The sequence below is a fragment of the Lepidochelys kempii genome, chromosome 9 (assembly GCF_965140265.1).
Source record: "Lepidochelys kempii isolate rLepKem1 chromosome 9, rLepKem1.hap2, whole genome shotgun sequence".
Taxonomy (NCBI): domain Eukaryota; kingdom Metazoa; phylum Chordata; order Testudines; family Cheloniidae; genus Lepidochelys; species Lepidochelys kempii.
The window spans coordinates 99,016,295-99,038,578 of record NC_133264.1 but is presented as its reverse complement, the minus strand read 5'-3'; the positions used below and the strand labels follow the sequence as shown (position 1 = coordinate 99,038,578).

The 22,284-nt window shown below is 41.9% G+C and overlaps 1 protein-coding gene across 1 annotated transcript in view; it reads right to left on the bottom strand.

Annotated features, from left to right (window-relative positions):
* The window catches only part of GPC4 (glypican 4), a 109,948-nt gene that overhangs the window by 12,216 nt on the left and 75,448 nt on the right, over positions 1 to 22,284 (bottom strand). The window contains exon 4 of the mRNA XM_073358517.1: positions 6,598 to 6,763. Within this exon, the coding sequence (XP_073214618.1) occupies positions 6,598 to 6,763 (166 nt within the window). The remainder of the gene's footprint in view (positions 1 to 6,597; positions 6,764 to 22,284) is intronic.

Sequence of the window (22,284 nt, the reverse complement as noted above, 5' to 3'; positions counted from 1 at the left end):
TGCAAATTGGATACTATTAATTTAGGCTTAAATAGAGACTGGGAGTGGCTAAGTCATTATGCAAGGTAGCCTGTGTCCTCTTGTTTTTTCCTACCCCCCCCCCCCCCCAGATGTTCTGGTTTAACTTGGATTTAAACCTGGAGAATGGTCAGTTTAGATGAGCTATTACCAGCAGGAGAGTGAGTTTGTGTGTGTATGGGGGTGGGGGGGATGTGAGAAAACCTTGATCTATGCAGGAAATAGCCCGACTTGATTATGTAAAGAGTTGTCACTTTGGATGGGCTAGCACCAGCAGGAGAGTGAATTTGTGGGGGGGCGTGGAGGGTGAGAAAACCTGGATTTGTGCTGGAAATGGCCCACCTGTTGATCACTTTAGATAAGCTATTACCAGCAGGACAGTGGGGTGGGAGGAGGTATTGTTTCATGATTTCTGTGTGTATATAAAGTCTGCTGCAGTTTCCACGGTAAACATCTGATGAAGTGAGCTGTAGCTCACGAAAGCTCATGCTCAAATAAATTGGTTAGTCTCTAAGGTGCCACAAGTACTCCTTTTCTTTTTAAAAAAGGGAAAAATTCCTTTCACACAAACTAGCAGAGAGATGTATCTGGAGACTGAATTCTACAATTGTAGAGTAGATTAAACCCCTGTGAAAAAATCATGAAAAGGCACTGGAGATTAACATTGTTCATTCATATGGGGTTTTTCCAATAGCTCATTTGAAACAAAGTATGCCCTGTATAACTGTGTCAAGAACACATTTCAAAACTGGGGAAATTATTTATAATTAATTCGGAGCGGGGCTGACAAAACGTTACTGAACATGTTACAACTTTTGCATGGTGCTTTACAGACATAAAAGAGAAAAATTCTCTGCCTTGAAGAGTTTACAAATCTCAGGCCCTGATCCTGCACAGATTTACACACATGCTACACGTAAGTCACTTCATCTCCTCATGCACTTGAAGTGAGGCATGTGGAATTTGTTTTAGATGCTTCTACAGAAAGCACATCTTAATGTTTTCATTTCCTATATTCCAGGCAAAAACAAGCAAACAATGTAAAAAAAGTAACTAACACACAGCGTTGCCAGCAAATATATATTTGCAAGTGTAGCACTGAACACCTAAGTAATGAGTGGGCAGGTGATATTCTGGGAAGAAAACATTTAGAGAATTATGTCACACTTCCTCCTGGGAAATATTTACTTATTTTGCCTTGTTTAATAATCTTAATTTTTGTACGCAATTACTGAACATCACTGTGTAGATAATTCACTGGCTTTCCCCAAGTTTCATTTTCAGTTGCATACAACCTGCAGCAATTAGCTGCTTATTCTTTTGTCTGCTTTCCAGCATTATGCCTTCCCTTTCATGGGATTCCTCTTTTCTACTTGGACTAGACCTTTGCAAGTCTTCCACTCTTTAAGCCATTTCAGCTACTAGCGGGGCTGAAACACTTAATATTCACATCTGTGTGAGCGCATGTGAAAGTCAGCATTCTAAAGGATCTCTTGAAAGCCTAATTTAGTGCTGCACTTTCAAACAGTGTTAAAGTGGTAATTAGCTCCCTCAATGGAATGCGCAGGCAAAATTTTCATCAGAAAATATTATGCACACGCATTGTTAACGTAGACAACACGTGTGCGTATCAAACGCTAGCTTAAAATATGGTAATTATCAGCAATTCCTTTTTTTAACACGTGCAACTTAAAGAGTAGAAAACCTTTACTAGCCAAATACTTTTTTAAAATGTGCTATTACTGAATGTAAATGCACCATTGTCTTGGGAGTGGCGCTCATGCACCATTTGTGTGCTTCAGCACACACTGCACGAAGAGAGAGGGCTGCTCCTGAAGGATCCTTTTACAGACATCAAGACTCCTTTAAAACATTTTCTGAAGATTAAACTGTCAAACTCAAGTTTGGTATCACTACTAGCAAGGGTCGATAACAAAGAGGGAGGAGAAAGGAACAGGAGGGACTGGGTAACAGTAATAACTTTCCAGAGTTACCAAGTAAGGCATGTGCACATTTTAGTGGACGATGGGGGTCTACGGGCCTAGTCTGAAGCTCACGGTCATTAACAAAGACTCTAACGAATAATTCACCTTCACCACCCCACTATTCCTATAGACTTCATGGCAGAACTAAAGCTTTAGGAGGGAGAAGAGCGTGGTGAATGATGGCTTGATGAACAGGTTTGAGGATGGTACCCCAAGTTAAAGGGGCGGCGTGGAGAAAAGCATATGCACATATTGCAGAGCAAAGGAGATCAAGGGGCACGGAGGGTACTGGGAAAACAGACCAGGCCAAACATGAGAGAGGCTGCATGGGAAAGGACCTTGGAGGCAAAGACAAAGGGACAGTTTACCAGTGTCACTCCATTGACATGGCTAGTGTTAGGCCAATTTACACCAGCTGAGGATCTGCCCCAAGTTGTTTTACTGTGACACACAATGTGAAAGACAGCCAGAAAAATGACTCAAAATCCGGGAAGGAGGAGGAACAATGCTGTGACAACAAGCCAGAGAGACTCTTCTATCAGCAGCAATCTGAATGAAATGGAGAGGAAGCAGGTTAGTCTCAAACATATCAGAGATGGGGAGGTTGCAGAAGCTGGCTTGAGTCAGTGTGTGGATGGTTAACTTAACAGCAAGGATAGATAGGAAGTGAGACAGGGCTTGGGCACATCATATACACGGGCAGGGGAGAGGCAGGAGGCAAAGATGCCCCATAAGTTATGAGCCTGGATGAGAAGGGAGTATGGAGGTATTATTGACCACAACAGACTGAAGATAGGGAAGAATCTCTGGGAGGGAAGGTTACGTGCCCTGCTTTGGCTTTATGTTGAACATGAGATGAGCCACCCGAGAGCAGATTGCGTGCACGTGTGACAGTCAGCCAGACACGAGACTGAGGCATAGGAGACAAAAATGGGTGTGAAGAGGTGTTTGGGCATCTCAGGTGACAGTTCAGCCCGGTCCAGGTGAGCACTGAGATCACCCATAGGACAGAGTACAGAGAGAGGACTGGGAGACTCCAACAGGGAAGAAAGGCGGAAGAGGTGCTGAAGGAGCAACAGTGAACGAAGTGGAGAACTCTGGCCCCGATTCAGCAAAGCAAGCCCAGGTTTAACTAAGAATGTGCTTAAGTCCATCTGTATTCACAGAAATATTTCAGCACACTGCTCAAGTTAAGGACGTGCTGAAATATTCTGCTCAATCAGGCCCCAAGAGTGGACAGGACTGTGTAGGCCAAAAGGACGGCAGTGGCTCCTGGAGGAAGGCGTGATTGACAGTATCCCCAACTGCAGAAGGTCAAGGGAGACGAGGATGGAAACAACTGCTCGAGCCTGAGTAAGGAAAAGATCACTTGAGACTGGTAAAGAATGGTTTCCATGCAGCAGAGAGGTGGAAGCCAGTCTGGTGTGAATCCAGCAGTGGGTCTGAATCCTTATCGCCTCAAGGTTTCAATGGCACCCTGTGGTCTCATTTTCTCATGTTTTAGGCATCTTGTATATGCCCGACTAACAAAATGTCTAAGGCCTGGTCTACGCCTAAAACTAGTATGTCACTCAGGGAAATGAAAAACTCACACCCTGGAGAGAGAGACAGACAGTCAGGCCAACCTAAGCCCCAGCACAGATGCTGCTAGGCTGGCAGAAGATTTCTTCCATTGATCCAGCTACTATCTCTTGAGGGGGCAGATTAACTACAGTGACTTCAGAAGCTGTGAGATACTGCAGGATTGGTACCTCCCTCCATTGATCTGAGAGCGAACTCAGAGTGATGATCATGGAGTTACATTGTGCACAGACCCTACAATTCCTAACCATTTCCAAAGCGAATCTAAGGTTCTACACTTCAGACATATGAACTGTTTCCATGCTCTCAATCACACCCACAACCACTAGTGTGCATCTGTGACTTGTTGGCAATGCATTTGGCTGTAATGTGGGGATTCCCATGGTTAGAAGCTATCTTTCGAACTTTGTCCTCTTGTTAGAGCTTTTCTTCCTAGTATTAAAGAGGTCTGGTATATTTTTACAGACCTTATAGTATTTTTAAAAAAATTGTTGCATTTATTGTGTAGATAGAGAAAGGAAAAGCAGGTGCAAAACAAGCTATTACAGAGGATGTTTAATGCTGGTTCTTGTCTAACCTGTTCATTCATTTATCCCAACCTCTGCAATTTCATGTTATAAAAGCACAAGTATTAAACCATTTTCTTGTGTCAGAGATAATTTAGGAGACACTGGAAAGGAGAGGAATAAATGGTCAGTTTTCACAAAGGAGAGATGTAAATAGCAGGGTCCTCCAAGGATCTCTACTGGGACCAGTGCTGTTCTACATATTCATAAATGATCTGGAAAAGGGAGTTAAGCAGTGAGGTGGCAAAATTTGCAGATGACACAAAATTACTCAAGATAGTTAAATCCAAAGCTGACTGACAAGAGTCACAAAGGGATCTCACCAAACTGGATGACTGACCAATAAAATGGCAGATGAAATTTAAAGGTTGATATGTGCAAAGTAATGCACGTTGGGAAAAATAATCCCAACTATACATCCAATATGATGGGGTCCAAATTAGCTGTTACCACTCAAGAAAGAGAACTTGAAGTCACTGTGGGTGGTTCTCTGAAAACATCTGCTCAATGTGCAGCAGCAGTCAAAAAAACTAAACGTTAAGAACCATTAGGAAAGGGATAAATAAGACAGAAAATATCCTAATGCCACTATATAAATCCATGGGATGCCCACACCTTGAATACTGCGTGTGGTTCTGATCACCCCATCCCAAAAAAGATATACTTCTCTACCCAGATATAAGGCGGTCCTCGGGAGCCAAAAAATCTTACCGCATTATAGGTGAAATCGCATTATATTGAACTTGCTTTAGCCTCAAGCATTTCTGTTATTAATAGTCACTTCCCGCCCCCTGACTGACTCCTCGGAACCCCCAACCCATCCAACTCCCCCCGCTCCTTGTCCCTTGACTACCCCCTCCAGAGACCCCCCGCCCCTAACCACCTCTCCCAAGACCACACCCCCTATCTAAGCCCCCCTGCTCCCTGTCCCCTGACTGCCCCGACCCCCATCCACAACTCCGCCCCAGGGACTCCCAAGCCCTATCCAACGCCCCCGTTCCCTGACCGCCCCGCCCCCAGAACCTCCCAACCATCCAACCCCCCCCCCCCCGGCTCCCTGTCCTCTGACTGCCCCCCCGAGACCCTCTGCCCCTTATCCAGCCCCTCGGCCCCGGCCCAGCACCCTTAACACGCCGCTCAGAGCAGCGTGTCGGAGCCAGATGCGCTGGTCCGCCGGAGCGCACAGCCTCGCCCCCCCAGAACGCTGCTTTACCACATTATATCCAAATTCGTGTTATATCGGGTCGCGTTATATCGGGGTAGAGGTGTATTAGAATTAAGAAAAATACAGAGAAGAGTAACAAAAATTATTAGGGGTCTGGAACATGATGATAGAGAGATGAGATTAAGAGATGATGAGAGATTAAGAAGGCTGGGACTGTTCATCTTAGAAAGAGAGACGACTAAGGGGGGATATGACCGAGGTCTATAAAATCATGACTGGTGTGGAGAAGTCAAGAAGGAAGTGTTACTTACCCCTCCACATAACACAAGAACCAACGGTCCCCCAATGAAATTAACAGGCAGCAGGTTTAAAACAAATAAAAGGAAGTATTTCTTCACTCAACACACAGCAAATCTGTGGAACTCATTGACAGGGGACATTGTGAAGGCTAAAAGTATAACTGGGATGCAACCCCATGCTCCAGGTGTCCCTAAACCTCTAACTGCCAGATGCTGGGACTTGACAACAGTGGATGGATTACTTAAAAGTGCCCTGTTCTGTTCTTTCCCTCTGAAGGATACAGTGGGCTCGATGGACCGCTGTGGCTGTTCTTATGTTAAACAGATGAAAAAGCTTCCCCGCGGCAATAGCGGAGCAGTGTGAGATACCTAAGAGGTATGTGTCTTGGGGCAGAGAGTCTTAAGAGATAGCAAACCGCTATCACAGACTATCCCCATTACTTCAGTGGAGAATTCTCTGAGGCCATTAGACACTTGACTTTCGCTTTCCTGGATACTGTGCTGGGTTCAGGCTACCCACCTGCAAAGCAGAGAGAAGCATGTGTAGAAATGAGTTGAATTGTGATGGTCCAGAGATGAAGTGCGAGCCAGATGAAGTGCGAGCCATATGGCACACAGTTATACCATATGTGCACCCTCTTTTTTACCTTCCATTATTAAAAAGGTTGGCCTATTTTAGTAACCTTCAGGAGACACAAATGGCAAAATAAAACACAGGTTTGCTTCCAGGAGGTGACTTGTATGCTGTAGGTCAATTTTATTCTGAAAATCATTGGACTGGAGAATGGTTTTGATACAGACACGTGGAGGGTCACAAGGTAAAAGATCCGTGTTGCCACCTAGTAGAGCCGCTGAAAGGAAGATAAAGATTTCTGCACTTAGATAAGAAGCATCTTCGGTACCACACAAAAATGCAGTGCAAACGGGAACACGCCACGCCAGGCAGATGCTTACACGCACCGTCACAATCCACACGGTCTCACCTATAAAGTTATTCCACTCTGTGTCCAGATCCCCTTGATTGGCCAAGCAGCCTCTCATGACATTAAAGCAGTAGTTGTAACAGGGCCTCACGGTAACTAGGCCTCGACAGTATGGACAGTACATCATCTTCAGCAGCGCTCGCTCACCCTGAGGCGTTGGGTTTACCTTTGAAAAGAAAAAGGGGAAAGGAGAAGAAAGTTACAGGTCAGTCACAAAAGAAAAAACACCACACCTACAACAGCGCGGGAAAGAACACGGATGGAGAGGAGCAGAAATACCAGCCAGAAATACCGCTGCAATTCTGCTGTTCGGTAGTTCTACCTGAAACACCGCATGATGACAGACAATATATTTACTCTCTCTTTCTCTCTCTCACACACACACACACACACAGAGTTGGGTGTGCACAGCAGCTCCCATTGGCTGCGGTTCCCAGCCAATGGCAGCTACAGAACCGGGGCTTGGGATGGAGCGGAGACAGCACATGGAGCTAGGGAGCTGGGGCTGCTGCTTCCCAGGAGCTGGGTAAGGAGCCTGCCTCAGCACCTGCGGCGCCCCCCCGAGTCGCCCCTCTCCCCAGCACCTGCGGCGCCCCCCTGTGTCCCCTCCCCTCCCCTCCAAGTTTTAGTCAGGGGTATTTTGAGTAAAAGTCATGGACAGGTCACGGGGCCGTGAATTTTTGTTTACTGCCCATGACCCGTCCATGACTTTCACTAAAAATACTTGTGACTAAAGCGTAGCCTTACCTATAATCAACCAGCAAGGAACACCATTAACACAGGCAGATGGCAAATGCTGCTCCCTCCCTCCAGCTGGTGCTATTTTCATTTCTACTCTTCCTTGAGTACCATGGGGCAGGGCTCTCTCTGGTAGCCTCGCTCTCTTACCTCAAATTCCAACCCTAGAACACAACAGCTCTACGAGAGATACCTCGGGTTAGTTTAGATCTAGTACCTATCTAGGTTAGATAACAGGCCTACTCTCTCCTGGAGCCATCCCCATTTGAATGAGGTGGGCCACTACAAGTTTTTCAATAGCATATGGCAGAGATAAGAGGGGATGAATCTTCAAACTGAGTCATCCCAGGGTTTCCACTTATGTTCATCCAAAAAGAGCTCTCTGAAGCAGGCGACAGTAATCCCAGATATCCTTTACAGTTCTGTTTTCAAAAATGACTCATGATCATTCACATTTTAGTCACTCCTCCTTGGCAAAGTTTCACATCATTGCATGACACAATTTTCACATATAAAGCAAGTCTTAAAAGCTGTGACCAAGAGGTACATTACCATGATGCATTAATGCCAATGGAATTGTATGGTTAAGTGCTACACACCAAACCGAGAATATAGCTCTAAGAATAAATAAGCATTGATTAACCAGGTGAATTATGCAGATGGAAAAACGAAGCAAGATCAGATTAATACATTTGCATTAAAGGACCCTTAATACATTTGCATTAAAGGACCCTTCCCTGCCTGTACAAACAACATTGAGTATTATCCAGGAAAAAATTGGATTATTATTATTTTCGCCCAGGAATGAACATTACATACACTGGAAGATAAATGTAGTGGTTAGAAGTGGCATAACCAGTATCAGCTACTGGACGACTGGGGGAAGAAAGGGGGTCTCAGAAAACAAAACAAAGAATAAATTGTTTATTGTTGTTTATTTAAACCCTGGCACCATTGGAAGTGACCAGTCTAAATGTCTATGCCTGAAATAGATACTATAGTATGTAGGAATAGGAAAATTTATCTGTGCCTTTCCTGAAATTTTTCCTTTTTGGAGTTATGAGGTGCACAGATTGATGACACTGGATTTCTGCTCTATGAAGCACTGGATGCAGATCAGACAGTCAATCAGCAGGAGGAGAGTTTTGGCTCCATGTCTGATAATAGCCAAGGAGATCTCTAAACACTCCATATCGGTAAGGAAAATTAAGCCTTAAGACTAAACTGAGCAAATCTCCTGCTGAGCAAGGAATTTGATGACCAACCAAACTGTCAGTGCCAATTAATAATCCTATAGCTCTTCCCATTTAGCAGCCCACTCAGGGTAGGTTGGATCTGTGGATCTCAGAACTCCAAAAAAAAATTTTCAGGTAAGGCACAGATAAAATTTTCCTATTCTTATTCATAAGGTCTACAGAGCCATGACATTGGGATTTACATAGCAGTGCCTGCTGTGGGGAGGAACAGGGGAACCACCCACAGTTGCATACCGATGCAAAAGGGGGTTATCCTTTCCTAATAGTTACTGGGATCCTACAGTGAGGAGCACCCCTTTCCAGAAAGCAGAAGCAAATGACTGGACATCCAGCTGGGAGAATTTGGAGAACATACGAACAGATGACCAAGTGGCAGCTTTACACAATTACTCATATGAAGCATATGATCTTTCTACCCATGAAGTTGCCACAGCTCAGAGAGCACCCTCATTTTGGAAGATGGAGTTACACTTTCTGACTTCTATGCTTTGAGGTACAATAGCTTAGCCACCTGGAAAACGCTGAAGCTTTCTTTCCCTGTGACACTAGAATAGAAAACATGAATAACGCACGCACCTCTCTGAACTGAGTGGTTGGTGCAGTGGATTTTCTTTTGAGAGCTCTGTGGATGTCCAAAGTACACCACGGTTTCTATATGGGGAGTGACAGAACTGGGCAGAATGATGGAATGACAATTTCCAAGTCATTTCCTGCGCTCTATGAAGCCTGGGATTAATCTTTGCTATGAACAGGGTGTCTGTTCCGAGTACCCACTTTATCTTTAAGAAAGGTGCAATATTGATTGAAATTCCAGGAAAAACAGCTTCAGGTCAGACACCGTGTGTGCTGACGCAACTGCTATTGAAAGGGCCATTTTAATGGTTAGAAAGTAATGAAACACCTTCAGGAGTGGTTCCAATGGAGAGCCTGCAATGGGACTGGGAACCAGGTTAAGATCCTAGGAAGAAACTCTGTGCACTTCAGGAGGATGTAGCAGAGATGCTGCCGGCAAAAAATGCTGGCCATCTGTGCAAGAGGAAACACACTACTTTCTCACTGCATTATGGATGCTGGACACAGCAGCAACTTGACCTCGAAGTGTCTAAATTGCCAGGCCCAGCCTGACTCCATCTTGAAGAAATTCGAGAATCCATTGGTACTGATGTAGACATAGGGTGAGACCCTTGTCCCGATACCAATGGGCCTTTGAATATACTCTTAGTAGATTTCTTTCTGGAAGCTAAAAGCATGGATATCCCCTCTTCTGAACACTCTCTTTGGATTCAGATGCTCCGTTCCAGAGCAAGGCTCAGAAAGACGGGATTCTGATACATGATTCTTAATAGTTTTCATGTCAGAAGGAGAAGACTGAGATGATGCTGATCAGGACTTGGCTGTCTGTAGGCCCTGTATGTGATAAACATCTCCCCTGGTTAGAAATGCCAAGTCCCTGACCACCTGGAAAAGTTGCCAGATTTATCCTTGGCCGTGATAAATGGGGCATACTGAGGACCCTTCTGGCCTTACAAAATGGAGGCTGGGGTAGAAAGAAAGAAATGGTGCGCCACAAGGCCGCCTCTTCCATACCGGGGCTGCTGTCCCACTCCGCACGCCATAGCCATCTGCTGGGGGGATGGGGGGGGGGAATAGGTGGAGACAAGGTGGTAATGGGAACCTACACAGACAGACGAGCAATAACCTGGACATTAGGACATGGTGACCGACAGTGAGAGCCCCATACTTTCCTCATCTTTTCAGCATGGTGGAAAATGTCTATCCCACTGCTTACACCTTCCCAGGGTGCATGAGGAGGGATATACATCCTCATGCATGCATATATAGCTTGTCTAGAGCATTTGTAGTTCTCATAACCCATAAGCATAGTTTAAAATACTCTTGCCTGAAAGAGTCTATTTTCTGGGTAGGTCTTTTAGTATATTTTAGTCTCTGAGCACTAACCTCCCTCCGCAAGGAGGAAATATTTCCTTTGTAGGGTAGGAGTGGGAGGTGGTGTATGCACACCTACAGGAATCCGCGCGGGTCTATAGCTATGTCGTCCATGCTGCAATCCTGGCAAGTGAACAGGGGAACTCAGCGCTGATGATTATCCCCCAGGCTGCACTCCATGAAGATGAGCAGAGGAACCAGGCCCTGAGGGTTACCTGCACTCCACAGATGCATATGTCTCGAACTAAACAGATTTTATCTTTCATGCTTCTCAGAGGAATCTCCTGAATCAGACTCTTCAGAAGACAAAAAGTAAGGATCTTCAGAGAGCATGACACAATATTGCCAGGTGTTGGATGCGCAGCACAAACAGGGTTCTTCAGACACCTCTTCTGCACTTATGGACGACTGGTGGCCTGCAGGGGGACTGACTTGTCCCCACCCAGAAGACTTCCTCCTTCCACCCTTCTGAAACTTTGATGAAGGCCCAGATTTCACAAGGTATTTGGGAGGGTTCCGCACTAAGCGGTGCAAGGCCTAACTGATTCAGGGGCCTAAGTCATTTTCAAAAAGAATTTAGGCACTTCGAAGTCAAAATCCCATTGACTGTCAATATGATTTTGGCTTCCAAGTGCCTAAATCCCTTCTGAAAATAAGACTTAGACACTGTAGTGTTAATGCAGAAACCCCAAATACCTTATAAAATCCAGCCCTTAGTCTAATCTGGCAGAGCAGAATGCAAAGAGAGGTTGGCAGAAAAACAACAACTTGTTTTTGATGCTTCAAAATATCTAGACTTAAAGATTTAGCATGAGAAGACTATATTCCACAAGAAAGCTCTCTCTTAGGCAAGCAGCAGTGCCTCAAAGAAGAGCCAATTTATACACTGGGAAGTGCTAGAGCAATAGGGAAGAACCAGATCAGATGATTTATGGTAGGAAAACTAAGAACAGACAACAGTAAAGGGGTAATCTGCTAGCCAGATGGTTTCTACTTCCATTAAAAAAAAAAAAAGTTATTCTGGGGGGAACCCAACTTCCTAAACCCAGAGATGGGGAACTTAATCACCACCAAGTTCAGTTTTTTGTTTGGCAAAAAATTCCTTGTTTCATTCCATTCAGGGGTAAGCACCAGTGCCATCTCACTGCCTGTCAAAGATCAGTCACTAGATATCATTAAGCCTCAAACCACCTTCAAGATGCATTTTATCTGTTTCAGTACCCACGCCTGAGAGTTCTTGTACTTCCCAATTCACCACTCGAGCGACATGTGGCTGCGATATGAATTTGACAGCCTCTCTCTCACACACTTCACTTGATCTCATATTTCTCTTGATGTTTCATCTGTTTGGTATTTGGTGGAGATTTGCACACAACTTTCCACTTTTGAGCAGAAGACTCAGTAGGATAGAAGTCAACACACTTGTGCATCCTTCCTTCCATATCTTCACAAACAGTAGGCCTGACTAATATAGAATGGAGGAGATCTATTTAACTTGTGAAAACCAGCACAAAAACAGTGCAATATTTAAACCCCAACCCGTAGTGAACTCTATGGAAGTCATGACTAAGATATTACAGAACTATCAGATGAGAGATTGTTTTTAGAGTTGCCACGGTGGGGTGGGGCGGGGGCAAGGGGGAAAAGGGTAGAATCTGTCTATCCAAATTCTGGCATTTTACACTTTCAAAAGGTAAAGAAACAAGTAGGGATAATTTATAAGAGACTGTTAGGATGGAGATTTTAAATAATTACACCTCATTGCCACAACAACAAATGCTTAACTGCTGGGTATTGCTGCAATGAAAAGCTTATCAAACTGCTGGCAAAAGGCCAGAACCAAGTCCAGCCCAACCGTCCAGCCTATGGATCTGTCAATAGGATGTGCCAAATGCCGTTGTGGCAATTCTTCACAAGCTTTTACTGCTCACTCTGCAAGGCCAGGTGCAAGCCCCTAAAACACGACTGTATGTAACAGTAAACCCAGATATTCTGTGCCGGGTCTGTGTTTACCTTGGAAAGAAACTTCAGTTCATTCAAACTCTGCTCCAGAGTGACCCTCAAAACCAATAATCCCCTTTCTGATAAAACTGAGTCCCAAAGAAAGCTTTATTTGCTGAAGAGGATTTCCTTTAGTTGATCGGAGCTCAGGTGGTACATTGTGCTGCATACACTTTGTAAAAGCTGACAATAGGAGTCAATCCACTCCGGCCCTTTCCTTTATCCCAGGAAATTTATTTACTCTCTGTGGTGTTTCATGCCACAACAGCAACCTGTCGCACTGTGGTTTCAGCATGTAAATTACAATTTGTCCATGCCTCTACACTTTATCAAACGTGAGGATTTAAAGTTAACACCAGATGTGTCTTGTCACCAATCTTAACATTGGCCACAAGCTTGCTTCTTGCAAACTGATTCTCTCTCACTCACACACACACTTCACAAGTAAACAATTCTTCAACTACTCAAAAACATTTAATCTATTCTCTGTATCAGCACTAGAGTGGATAAATTAATGTTTGTTTTGCGCGGGGAGAGGGGGGGTTAAATTGATTTCTTTTTAAGACCACTAAAAAAAAGTGTTTAACTTTTGTTATTTATAGATTGCTAGTTTCTTTCCACTTTATAGTCTTAAATTGCTAAAGCAGGTATTTTGTATTTGCTTCTTTAATTTATTGCCTAATTATTAGTGAAAGTTCTGATTTTACATGAAGATTTCTTCTGCTAAGAAGCTTCACATTAAAATGCTCACCTAGGCGGAAAAGACACAAGCATTAACACCCTTATTGTGAGAACACCACAACTCAAACACAAAGCGAATAGGCAAACAGCCCATGCTATATGTGTAACCAACACCATCTTCTGATAGATTGAGCTTCCACAAGTCAAGAAAGCTAAAATTCTTCAACTAGGCTATACCACTCCACCAGGGCTTGCAGTCTGAAGTCTTTGAGACTTGTGACCCTAAATCACTTTGATGCTTTTGAAAAATCTCACCCTTTGATAGCTAAATATGGGGTTAGCAACCTAACTTTATGGCCTGTGTTTTAAAAAAAGGGTCCCAATCTACATCACTTTGCCTTCTTTACACAGAAACAATTTTCTTTTGTACTGACCGTCATCACTTTTGTATTGACCTTCGTCACAATAAAGGTACAGTTCTAGTCCTGATGTTGCAAACACTTATGCATAGGCGTCACTTTAACACAAGTAATCCCCCTAGAGTCAATCAAGTAGGTCACTTTACTCACATAATCTGATTAAGTGTTTGCAGGATTCAGACCCTATTTTTCAATATTTTGTTTTTTACCGATAACAGTTTTGTAAAATTCATAAGACACCCTACCCATTGTAGCATTTTAAAAAACCAAACCACATTTATAATTCAGTTCATTATAAATTCTAATCTAAAATTTTAATTGCACAAATTTTCATATTGGATTTAGACAACTTCAGTCTGATTTAAGTCAACAATTTAAATCACTCCACTCTGTTAGTCACACTGAACCGCACCTTACTCAGCAAGTAGTCACAATGCAACTACTTGCAGAGTAAGATACTATTCAATAGCGAGTAAGAGTGGAAGAATCTGACCCTATACAAATCTGTAAGAAAGTTTAAAAAGACAGTGTAATATGAAGCAGGTTTTTAACAAATTCTCTTATCTGTTATTAACACCTCATTTTATAAAAATGACAGGATGTTAAAAACCTTTCCACAATAATGAGGATTGTTTTCTTTTTGGATTTCATTTAAACCTGTGCAGGAAGAATAGATTTGTCAGTTTAGCCTTCGATTGCTTCTCACAGAGCTGCCATTCTGGGGGCAGATACTGCAGGAGAACATTTAAAATCAAACATTTTAAAATAAATCCAATGAAAACATTTCACTTAATCTTCAGGGTTCTTCAACCAGCTCTTTTACAAAAACTAAATTTGGTCTCCCATTAAATTACGAACTACTCGGAGACAAGGGTTGGGAAAGTGAAACACCTTTCTCTACAAAATGAATAGCTGTTTTGTTTTTAAAAAAATAAAATCATGAAATTAAGTTATACAAACTCCAAACCCATGTTGTCTAAAGTAGAATCCAACAGCCATTACTTATGCAAGCAGGCAAAAAATAAGATGTTCTTCATTTTGTAGACAGGAATGTGTTTCACTTTTACAATTTTTCCTTATCCCAGTGTGTAGCATATAGTGCCACTGTCCTGTCAAAAGTCGGTCCCAAAGTTAAATACATTACGAAAGAGAAGATTGAGAAGTTTTCATTTAAAAAAAAACAAAAAACACATTCCAGTAAAAGTATTTTGGAATTGAACCTTCCTTTGCAATATTTAACTAACACTACTGCCCCTGTTAGTACAAAAAGAAAAGGAGGACTTGTGGCACCTTAGAGACTAATAAATTTATCTGCGCATGAGCTTTCGTGAGCTACAGCTCACTTCATCCTTTTTCTTTTTTTAAGTTACACTCACCAACATGTACATGACAGTTCAATACTGCACATCAGGCTCAATTCCCTACCTATAGGTTTCTATTTTCTATGCAGGCAGATGTCAAACTGACAGAGAGAAATAGCAGAACCCCTGAGATTCAACACATTATTTGTTCTACCCACCTAGTTTAGTATTATTTCATCCTATGTAAAGTAACACGCTACCTTAATAGACAGTTAGCTTGATATGCCTCCATCGTCTTAGCCTGCCTCACATAAAACTATAAAGTCAAGCCAAGGTATTTTGTGTTTAATGGTAATCATGTGATGTGAGCAAGTGAGGCTAGAAAATTTGATAGTGTGCATCCATCCCCTCCACTCCCCGCTTTGATTTCTGGCAACTCCTGATGGAACCCGAGAATCCATGTGAAAGCAGATCAGAGCTCATAACTCAGATTCAGAATACGAAGCAGATGCCATTTCAGCAAATGCTTCTGAACGGCTAGAAAAGGGAATCTCTCTACCGAGATGAAGTTATTCCATTAATGCTTTTGCAAACCTATAAGGAAAGCCAACCCCTACTTCCTGCACCACTAAAATAGAACGTCGCTGTTCTGAATGATGTTTTCTTCGACAACAGCAAAGCATTCTTTTAAATAAATACTTCCCCGCTTCTAATTACAATGACTAGACAATCTTCCCTTTTAATTTCATCATGAGCAATTAGTGCTTTCAAATATAATTCTGCTTTAGAGACAAAGCTTAACATTTGCCTCCCGTTTGCCCATTGGAGAGAGAAAACCTGGTCTGCAAAATATCCTCAGTACAAACATAAAAGCGCAAACTAAAGCAAGCCACGTACACGCAGACTCACGTGTAGCCTATTAAATCCGCAATGACTACTGCTACAACATACTTTGAAAGTTATGCCTTGCATGGTCCCTCAGATGGTCAATAGGGCTGGTACAAGAGGCACAGATGCGACCACATTCTTGGCAGGACCAGTCAGGGTCGTCTTTGATGTGGAGTCCTGCTTGGTATTGTTTTCTACATTGATGTTTGCCCTTGGCACACAAGATACAATGCCTCGTGCACGGCTGCCCTCCATTTCGCTTTGTTGCTTGCAACTTGCTCCATGGATGACATGACAATGACCTTGCATTGAGACCCTGCCCTTCACAACATTGGCAGATTTCTTCCAGTCCCTTCAGCTGGGTTTTCTGGAGCTCAGTTGCCCACGAAGTATCAGCTTTTGCTAGTCTCCTCTAAGCAGCCAAGTGACAAGGCCAGACCATTTAATTTCCATTGTGATTTAACGATGAAAGTTTGCTCAGAGATCTCAATGGCCAGTGTATGATTCTGTCTGTCAAGTCATCTGTCAGACTCATCTGGGGAGAATAAGCTTTGGACATACTCCCCATAATCCACAGCAGAATCCCAACCAAAGTTACTGGGAGAGCTGCACAGAGGAAGATACGACCGTTCAGTAACTGAGCTTTCAGTTCCTATTTACTCAGCACCTTTTGAGCACACTCAGCCTCACAAAGTGGGAAATACGGTCGCCTTTAGCAGCACTTTTATTTCTGCCTTTTCCCATCCTCCTTTCATGTGTCAATACCTGGCCCACCTTCAGCTGTTAGGAGGGAGAGGGGGAAAGTACCGCCAGCAAAATGGCTCTTTGGCGCCATATTCGTTCCAAACTCTGCGTCTAGGGAGGTCAAAGGAGCAGCTGTCTCTCCAAGTGTAGCAAGAACCTCCTAGTTAACGGATACCTCATTGTCGACCATGCAGATTGTGACAGAGGAATTTGGAGAAAGAATCCAGCAGGCTGTCTACAGTGCAAACGGCTAGCACTTTAACAACTATTTTAGATAGATGTTTTAAAGAAAATTTACTCCACCCTCCTCCTATACACTTCATTAATGTTATTGTTGCAAGTTACAAAGCCATTCCGCCAACAAAGCATTATGGGAGTTTCTTCTTCACTTATATTTCCTTGAACGTATCAGCTGATGTCACAAGGTAGGCATGTCATTTAAAGAAACACTGCGCCCCTTCCATATATCGCATCTGGACTTCAAATTCTAATGCAATTTCTGGTGTAAAATTTTGACCTAAAGTTCTCCACCTACAAATTCAAATGGCTATGTTTTTAAAATAAAACGGACAGGATTTCCTAAGGGCTGAATAAGCCAGTTTCAAGCAACAAAATTGCTTTTATTGACATATAACTCTTGCTGCTCCAAGAGCACGTACATTTGCAGCTGAAACGTTATATGAGCACGTATTCTGTTTTCATAATTCACCACAAACATTGGAAAGGTCGAATACCATGGTGGCAGGCAAATGCTGAAAAACTGATATATCAATGAAAATTTTCAGAGGGCTGCAGTCGCACCACTCAGAAAAATACAGTTTACTGCGTCTGAACATTCAGATAAAAGACACTAAGGAACAACATTTGATCAGCCATTTCTCTTGTAAAACAAATACTGAGAAGCCAAACTAGCAAATTGCTAAATTGCTTCTGTGATTACCAAGTAAGGAGAAAAACATTTTTTCCACAGGTACAATATAAAGAAGAGATACTATAATTCACAAACCTGCCTCAGGATACCATGTCTTTATTGAAGCAACTTCCTAACTCATTTTGAATTCATTGTTAAAAAAGTAATGCAGAGGATGATAAGTTTATCGGATAGCTTGGATGAAACGTATGCAAGGGTATCACTCAAGTATCCTTTAAAAGGAATTACGACATATCCAACACATCAGTTCTTTTAAACTCTTCAGTTTTGTTTAAAGTTTACATTATATTTCTGAACGCCACACAGCTGTAGTGTCCCTATTTGTGAGACAACAGAGCAACTTTAAAACCTCACGGTGTAGCTCCATGGGGAATTCAGCTCTTCAACGCTCTGCAAACGATGATTTGGTACCAACAGCTCATTCAGTTTTATCCTCGGGTCTCTAATACACCCTCATTTCTGACTCTCAGGCTCTAAAACCATTTTTTTGTTTTTCAGTCTGTGGGTTAAACTGATCCCTCATCATGCCAGCGTGAACTCAAACCACAGCCACTGAATTCTCTCTGGCTAACTATCTATCTGTTCATTTGCACAGCGCATGTAACCACTGGTGAAGTGTTAAAATCCCTCAGTGCACTTTGCCTTTGAAGGTAACGTTGCACAAGCAAACTGGTAAATAAGCAAACTATCACGCACCATGCCAAGAAGAGTGGGATAATAGAAAGACGTTTAGTGCGACACTCAGTGTGTATGTACCATGTGTTATTAATTAAGGGAACATTTCTTAAGTTTATGAATTGCAAAATATCAAGTTCTAGTCCTCCTTAGTCACCCACTGCTCTGGCTTATATTTTTCCCGCTCTCCCCTTAAAAAAAACAAAAAAAAAACAGAAAAGCTGTCATGGTTAGGGCAGGAAATGTCAGTGTTTGGCAGCAATTTAACCCTGTTGATTTCAATGCTTGTCAAAGGCTCAATAATAGCCGGCTCAATAATAGCCAAGTAATTGCACGATGGCCAGATTTTCCTCCCTCAGCTGCTAAAGGGGAATGAGGATAGAGAGGAACATTCCAGTCTTCAAGAGATGATCAAAAGATCAGAAGCCTAATTTTATAATTGTTAATAGCTAAACTGGTAAAAATCAACCGCAGAGTAAAACAGCTGCCTACGCCTACAGATGGCTTTTTTCCTCAGCTAATATTCTGTCTTGCTATTATTCAGAGCCTCTTTAGGGAATTTTGTACTTTAGGCCCAAAGGATGAAATCCTCAGCAGCGACGCCCTCTGACTCTAGGGGAAGTATCAGCTGAATTTCCTACATACGGTTTGGAGATTTTATAGTTTCTCTCTTTAAATTGCACATGTAACATAGAGGAATGAAACATGCTCCTGTGAAAATGGACATCGTCACTATCATAGCTATATTAGAACAGCAGTACATGGCTTTTCAAGGCATTCGGTTCAGGAAAAAAAGTTTTCACTAATTTTCTTTATTTGTAGCATTTTGGCTTCAAAAATTAATGTATTTGGCCCCTTCCAATGTTACCTCTTTTTCCCTCCCCACCCAAGACAATCACATTCCAAATTCATGTTTCTTCCTTAGAAAAGATGTGAAAATATATAGAGTATTTAAAAAGTAATCCAGTCCACAGTCCAGTAAAGGTCTCTTTGCTCTCATCTACAGCACTATGTGGCAGCGAAAACAGCTGGACTTCACAACGGTGATTTTCTCTCATTTGGAGAATTCTCAGCAAAACATTTTTCCAATGTATTGGTTACACAAAAAGAGCATAAAGACTGTATTAATTTTCACTACTCTGGCCGTTTTTGTTCAGCAAAAATAGAAGAGATTTAACCCTCAGGTATCAAGTTAATTTACATTATGAACAAATGCCCCATCTTCTCTTGAGTTAGTAAAACACGAGGCAAACAACAAAAGTTAATGGAGCAATTATATAGAGCCCAGTAATGTCGAATTAATCTATAAATAATGTGGAAAACAAAAACAAAAACCCACCAAGTGTTGTGAAAACATTTCTCAAAAATATTTTATTTCATAGTTTTCTACCACATATTGCAGAAACAAGTTATGTTTCCGCTGAAAAAAACCAAAATAGTATAGAAAGGTATTACACCTTGAATCGCTACAAGTAACTATACAACTTTGGAATTCAACTGTAAGGCATTCATCAGCATGGGCTGCTATCATTGGTTATGAAAGGAAATCTGCTGTAAAATTTACAATGGGAAATTCTAAAATGTAACCCAACGGTGATTCTCTGGGGAGAACTATTTTTGCAGCTGAATATTTTCCTGCTTAACCTTGTAAACTCAAGCAATTAATTCTAGAATTCAGTGCAATTCTATACTCAAGGAGCTTCAAAGGCAAAAATTCATGCTGCCACCTTGAGTTCATGAGTTTGATTCACAACAGATGCAGAAACTGTAGCCGTGGTTACACGGTGTTGAGTCACAAGACATTCCAATCAATTCTGATCAGATAGAATATAAAAGGTAAACAACATCTCTCACTCAGACACATTCACTGTCTATCAAGTCAGGGTGTGATCCTGAACTCCTTACCCATATATACCACACTGGTTAGCTCATAGACTATAATGCCAATAGTCTTCACTATACAACATGGAAATTGCTCTCCATCATTTCCCCCATACCTAAATAATATTCACAGTAAATTTAGTGACACTGAAAGATGCCAGAATGAAAGCAATTGAAACTTAAGCCCTTGGCCAACACAGCACACTCAGCAGACTTGTAAGCTTCCCCCGTCCTACCTGGTCAACATCCCTTACCCTTGATCTGGAGTAGAGAAAGAACCTCAGTCTCCCGCTCCCATTCAATCCTTGGACTTTCCATTTGAAGTTATGGGAGGCCTTGAATAGTACTTTCCTACATGGACTCAAATAAATGAACGAATGTAATTTATCATCAACTGAGAAGTGTCTCCATATTGTAGTTATGTACAGCAAAGTACCAAGTCCATGAAAGAAAAGGAGTATGCCCTGGGGAAATTTATATATAGCATCAACCTTGTTGTAAAAACAGACACTTTCAAGCTGTCCAAATAAGTAAAACTGTGTAATTTATTTATAACCGCCCTCTGAAACTTGGAAAACAAGATGTTCCCTTACTAGCATTTTTTCCTTTCTCTCTCTCTCTCACACACACAGGTTTATCAAAGGGTGGAATATATTTAAGGGAGTTTCCGTTGTTTGGTTTTTGCTTAAGAAAAAGGAGTATAGAAGCAAATTCTAGGATTGCTATATCTTAATATTGTCCTTCTAAGTAAAAGCAATTTGAATGATCACTTCCCTTACAGAATATGATTTGTATTGCAGCCAATATAATATTTGCACTTTTAAGCAAGTCTACAGGATATTTCAAGAGGCTTTTAAAAATTTCTGTCACTTGTAGCGTGATTCAAACTTGTCTACCTTGATTTGTATCTCAAATAGCTTTCAGTTTAGTTTAGCAGGCACTCTGTAAAAAAGTAGATGGGAAGAGAATTCCACTGTGTGATTAAGAGTTGATATTAGATTTTCCAGTCTCTGGGAAAAAATTTACATTTCATTTGAAATACACGCTCGCCTTACGAGGTTCCTCTAACAAGTCAGATTCAATAAAAAAGCACTCCAAAGTGTTTTATGTAAGGCGATGGAAGTAATCACCCAACTTGATTATCATACACATCGTAAGGAGAGTGATCACTTTAGATAAGCTATTACCAGCAGGAGAGTGGGGTGAGGGGAGGTATTTTTTCATGCTTTGTGTGTATAAAAAGATCTTCTACGCTTTCCACAGTATGCATCCGATGAAGTGAGCTGTAGCTCACGAAAGCTTATGCTCAAATAAATTGGTTAGTCTCTAAGGTGCCACAAGTACTCCTTTTCTTTTTGCAAATACAGACTAACATGGCTGTTACTCTGAAACCAATCATTGAACTGTTTTCATTTAATGTTTGAAAGTAATGCACAAATCTAATTTTAAAATTCTTATACAAGATATTCAAATAAGAGATTTGTTGAATTCCTTCAGAGATTGTACTCGAGGAGTTCAAAGTAACATATACGTTGTTTGCACAGCATCTACCATAGTTGGGTCCTGGCCCATCACCAGGACTCTTAGGTGCTATCACAATATAAATTGCTAGTAGCGAAAGCCCGACTTTCACACAGTGAAGTCATGTGTGTAAAAATGCTTAAAACGGCTGAAATCTTAAAAGTTGAACTGGAACAGACCGCAAAACCCAGTAACAACTAAACCTGAGGATAATTTAAACAAAAAAAGAGAGTTCTCAGCCATGCTGGTAGCAGTTTTGATCACTTCATACTAACTCAACAGACATTTTAGGCTTCAGAGTAATGCAAGGAGTGGTATTTCGGAAATCTTATTATACAAATAATTTTGTTTCAAGCAGTCATTTTAATTGCCACTTGTGCCTGTTAAATGGAATCGAAGTCAGGGGTTCAAAGGGAATACAAGAAGCTGACTGGATAACATCAGATATTTGAATTTGAATTACCAGGCAACAGACACTCTACTGCCATGCAGCCAATATCCCTATAAAATGACACCATTCAACTCAGACTCATTCAGCCTCTGCCTTCCATTTCCAGACATGTAGGACCTGAGCTAGCAAAGTAGTTAAGCATGGGCTTAACTTCAAGTTCATGCCCAAGTGCTTTGCCGAACTGGGACCATTGTGAGCAATGTCACTCCAACACCTGCCAACCAGGCTCCAGCTGGTAGGAGAGTAAGTATCA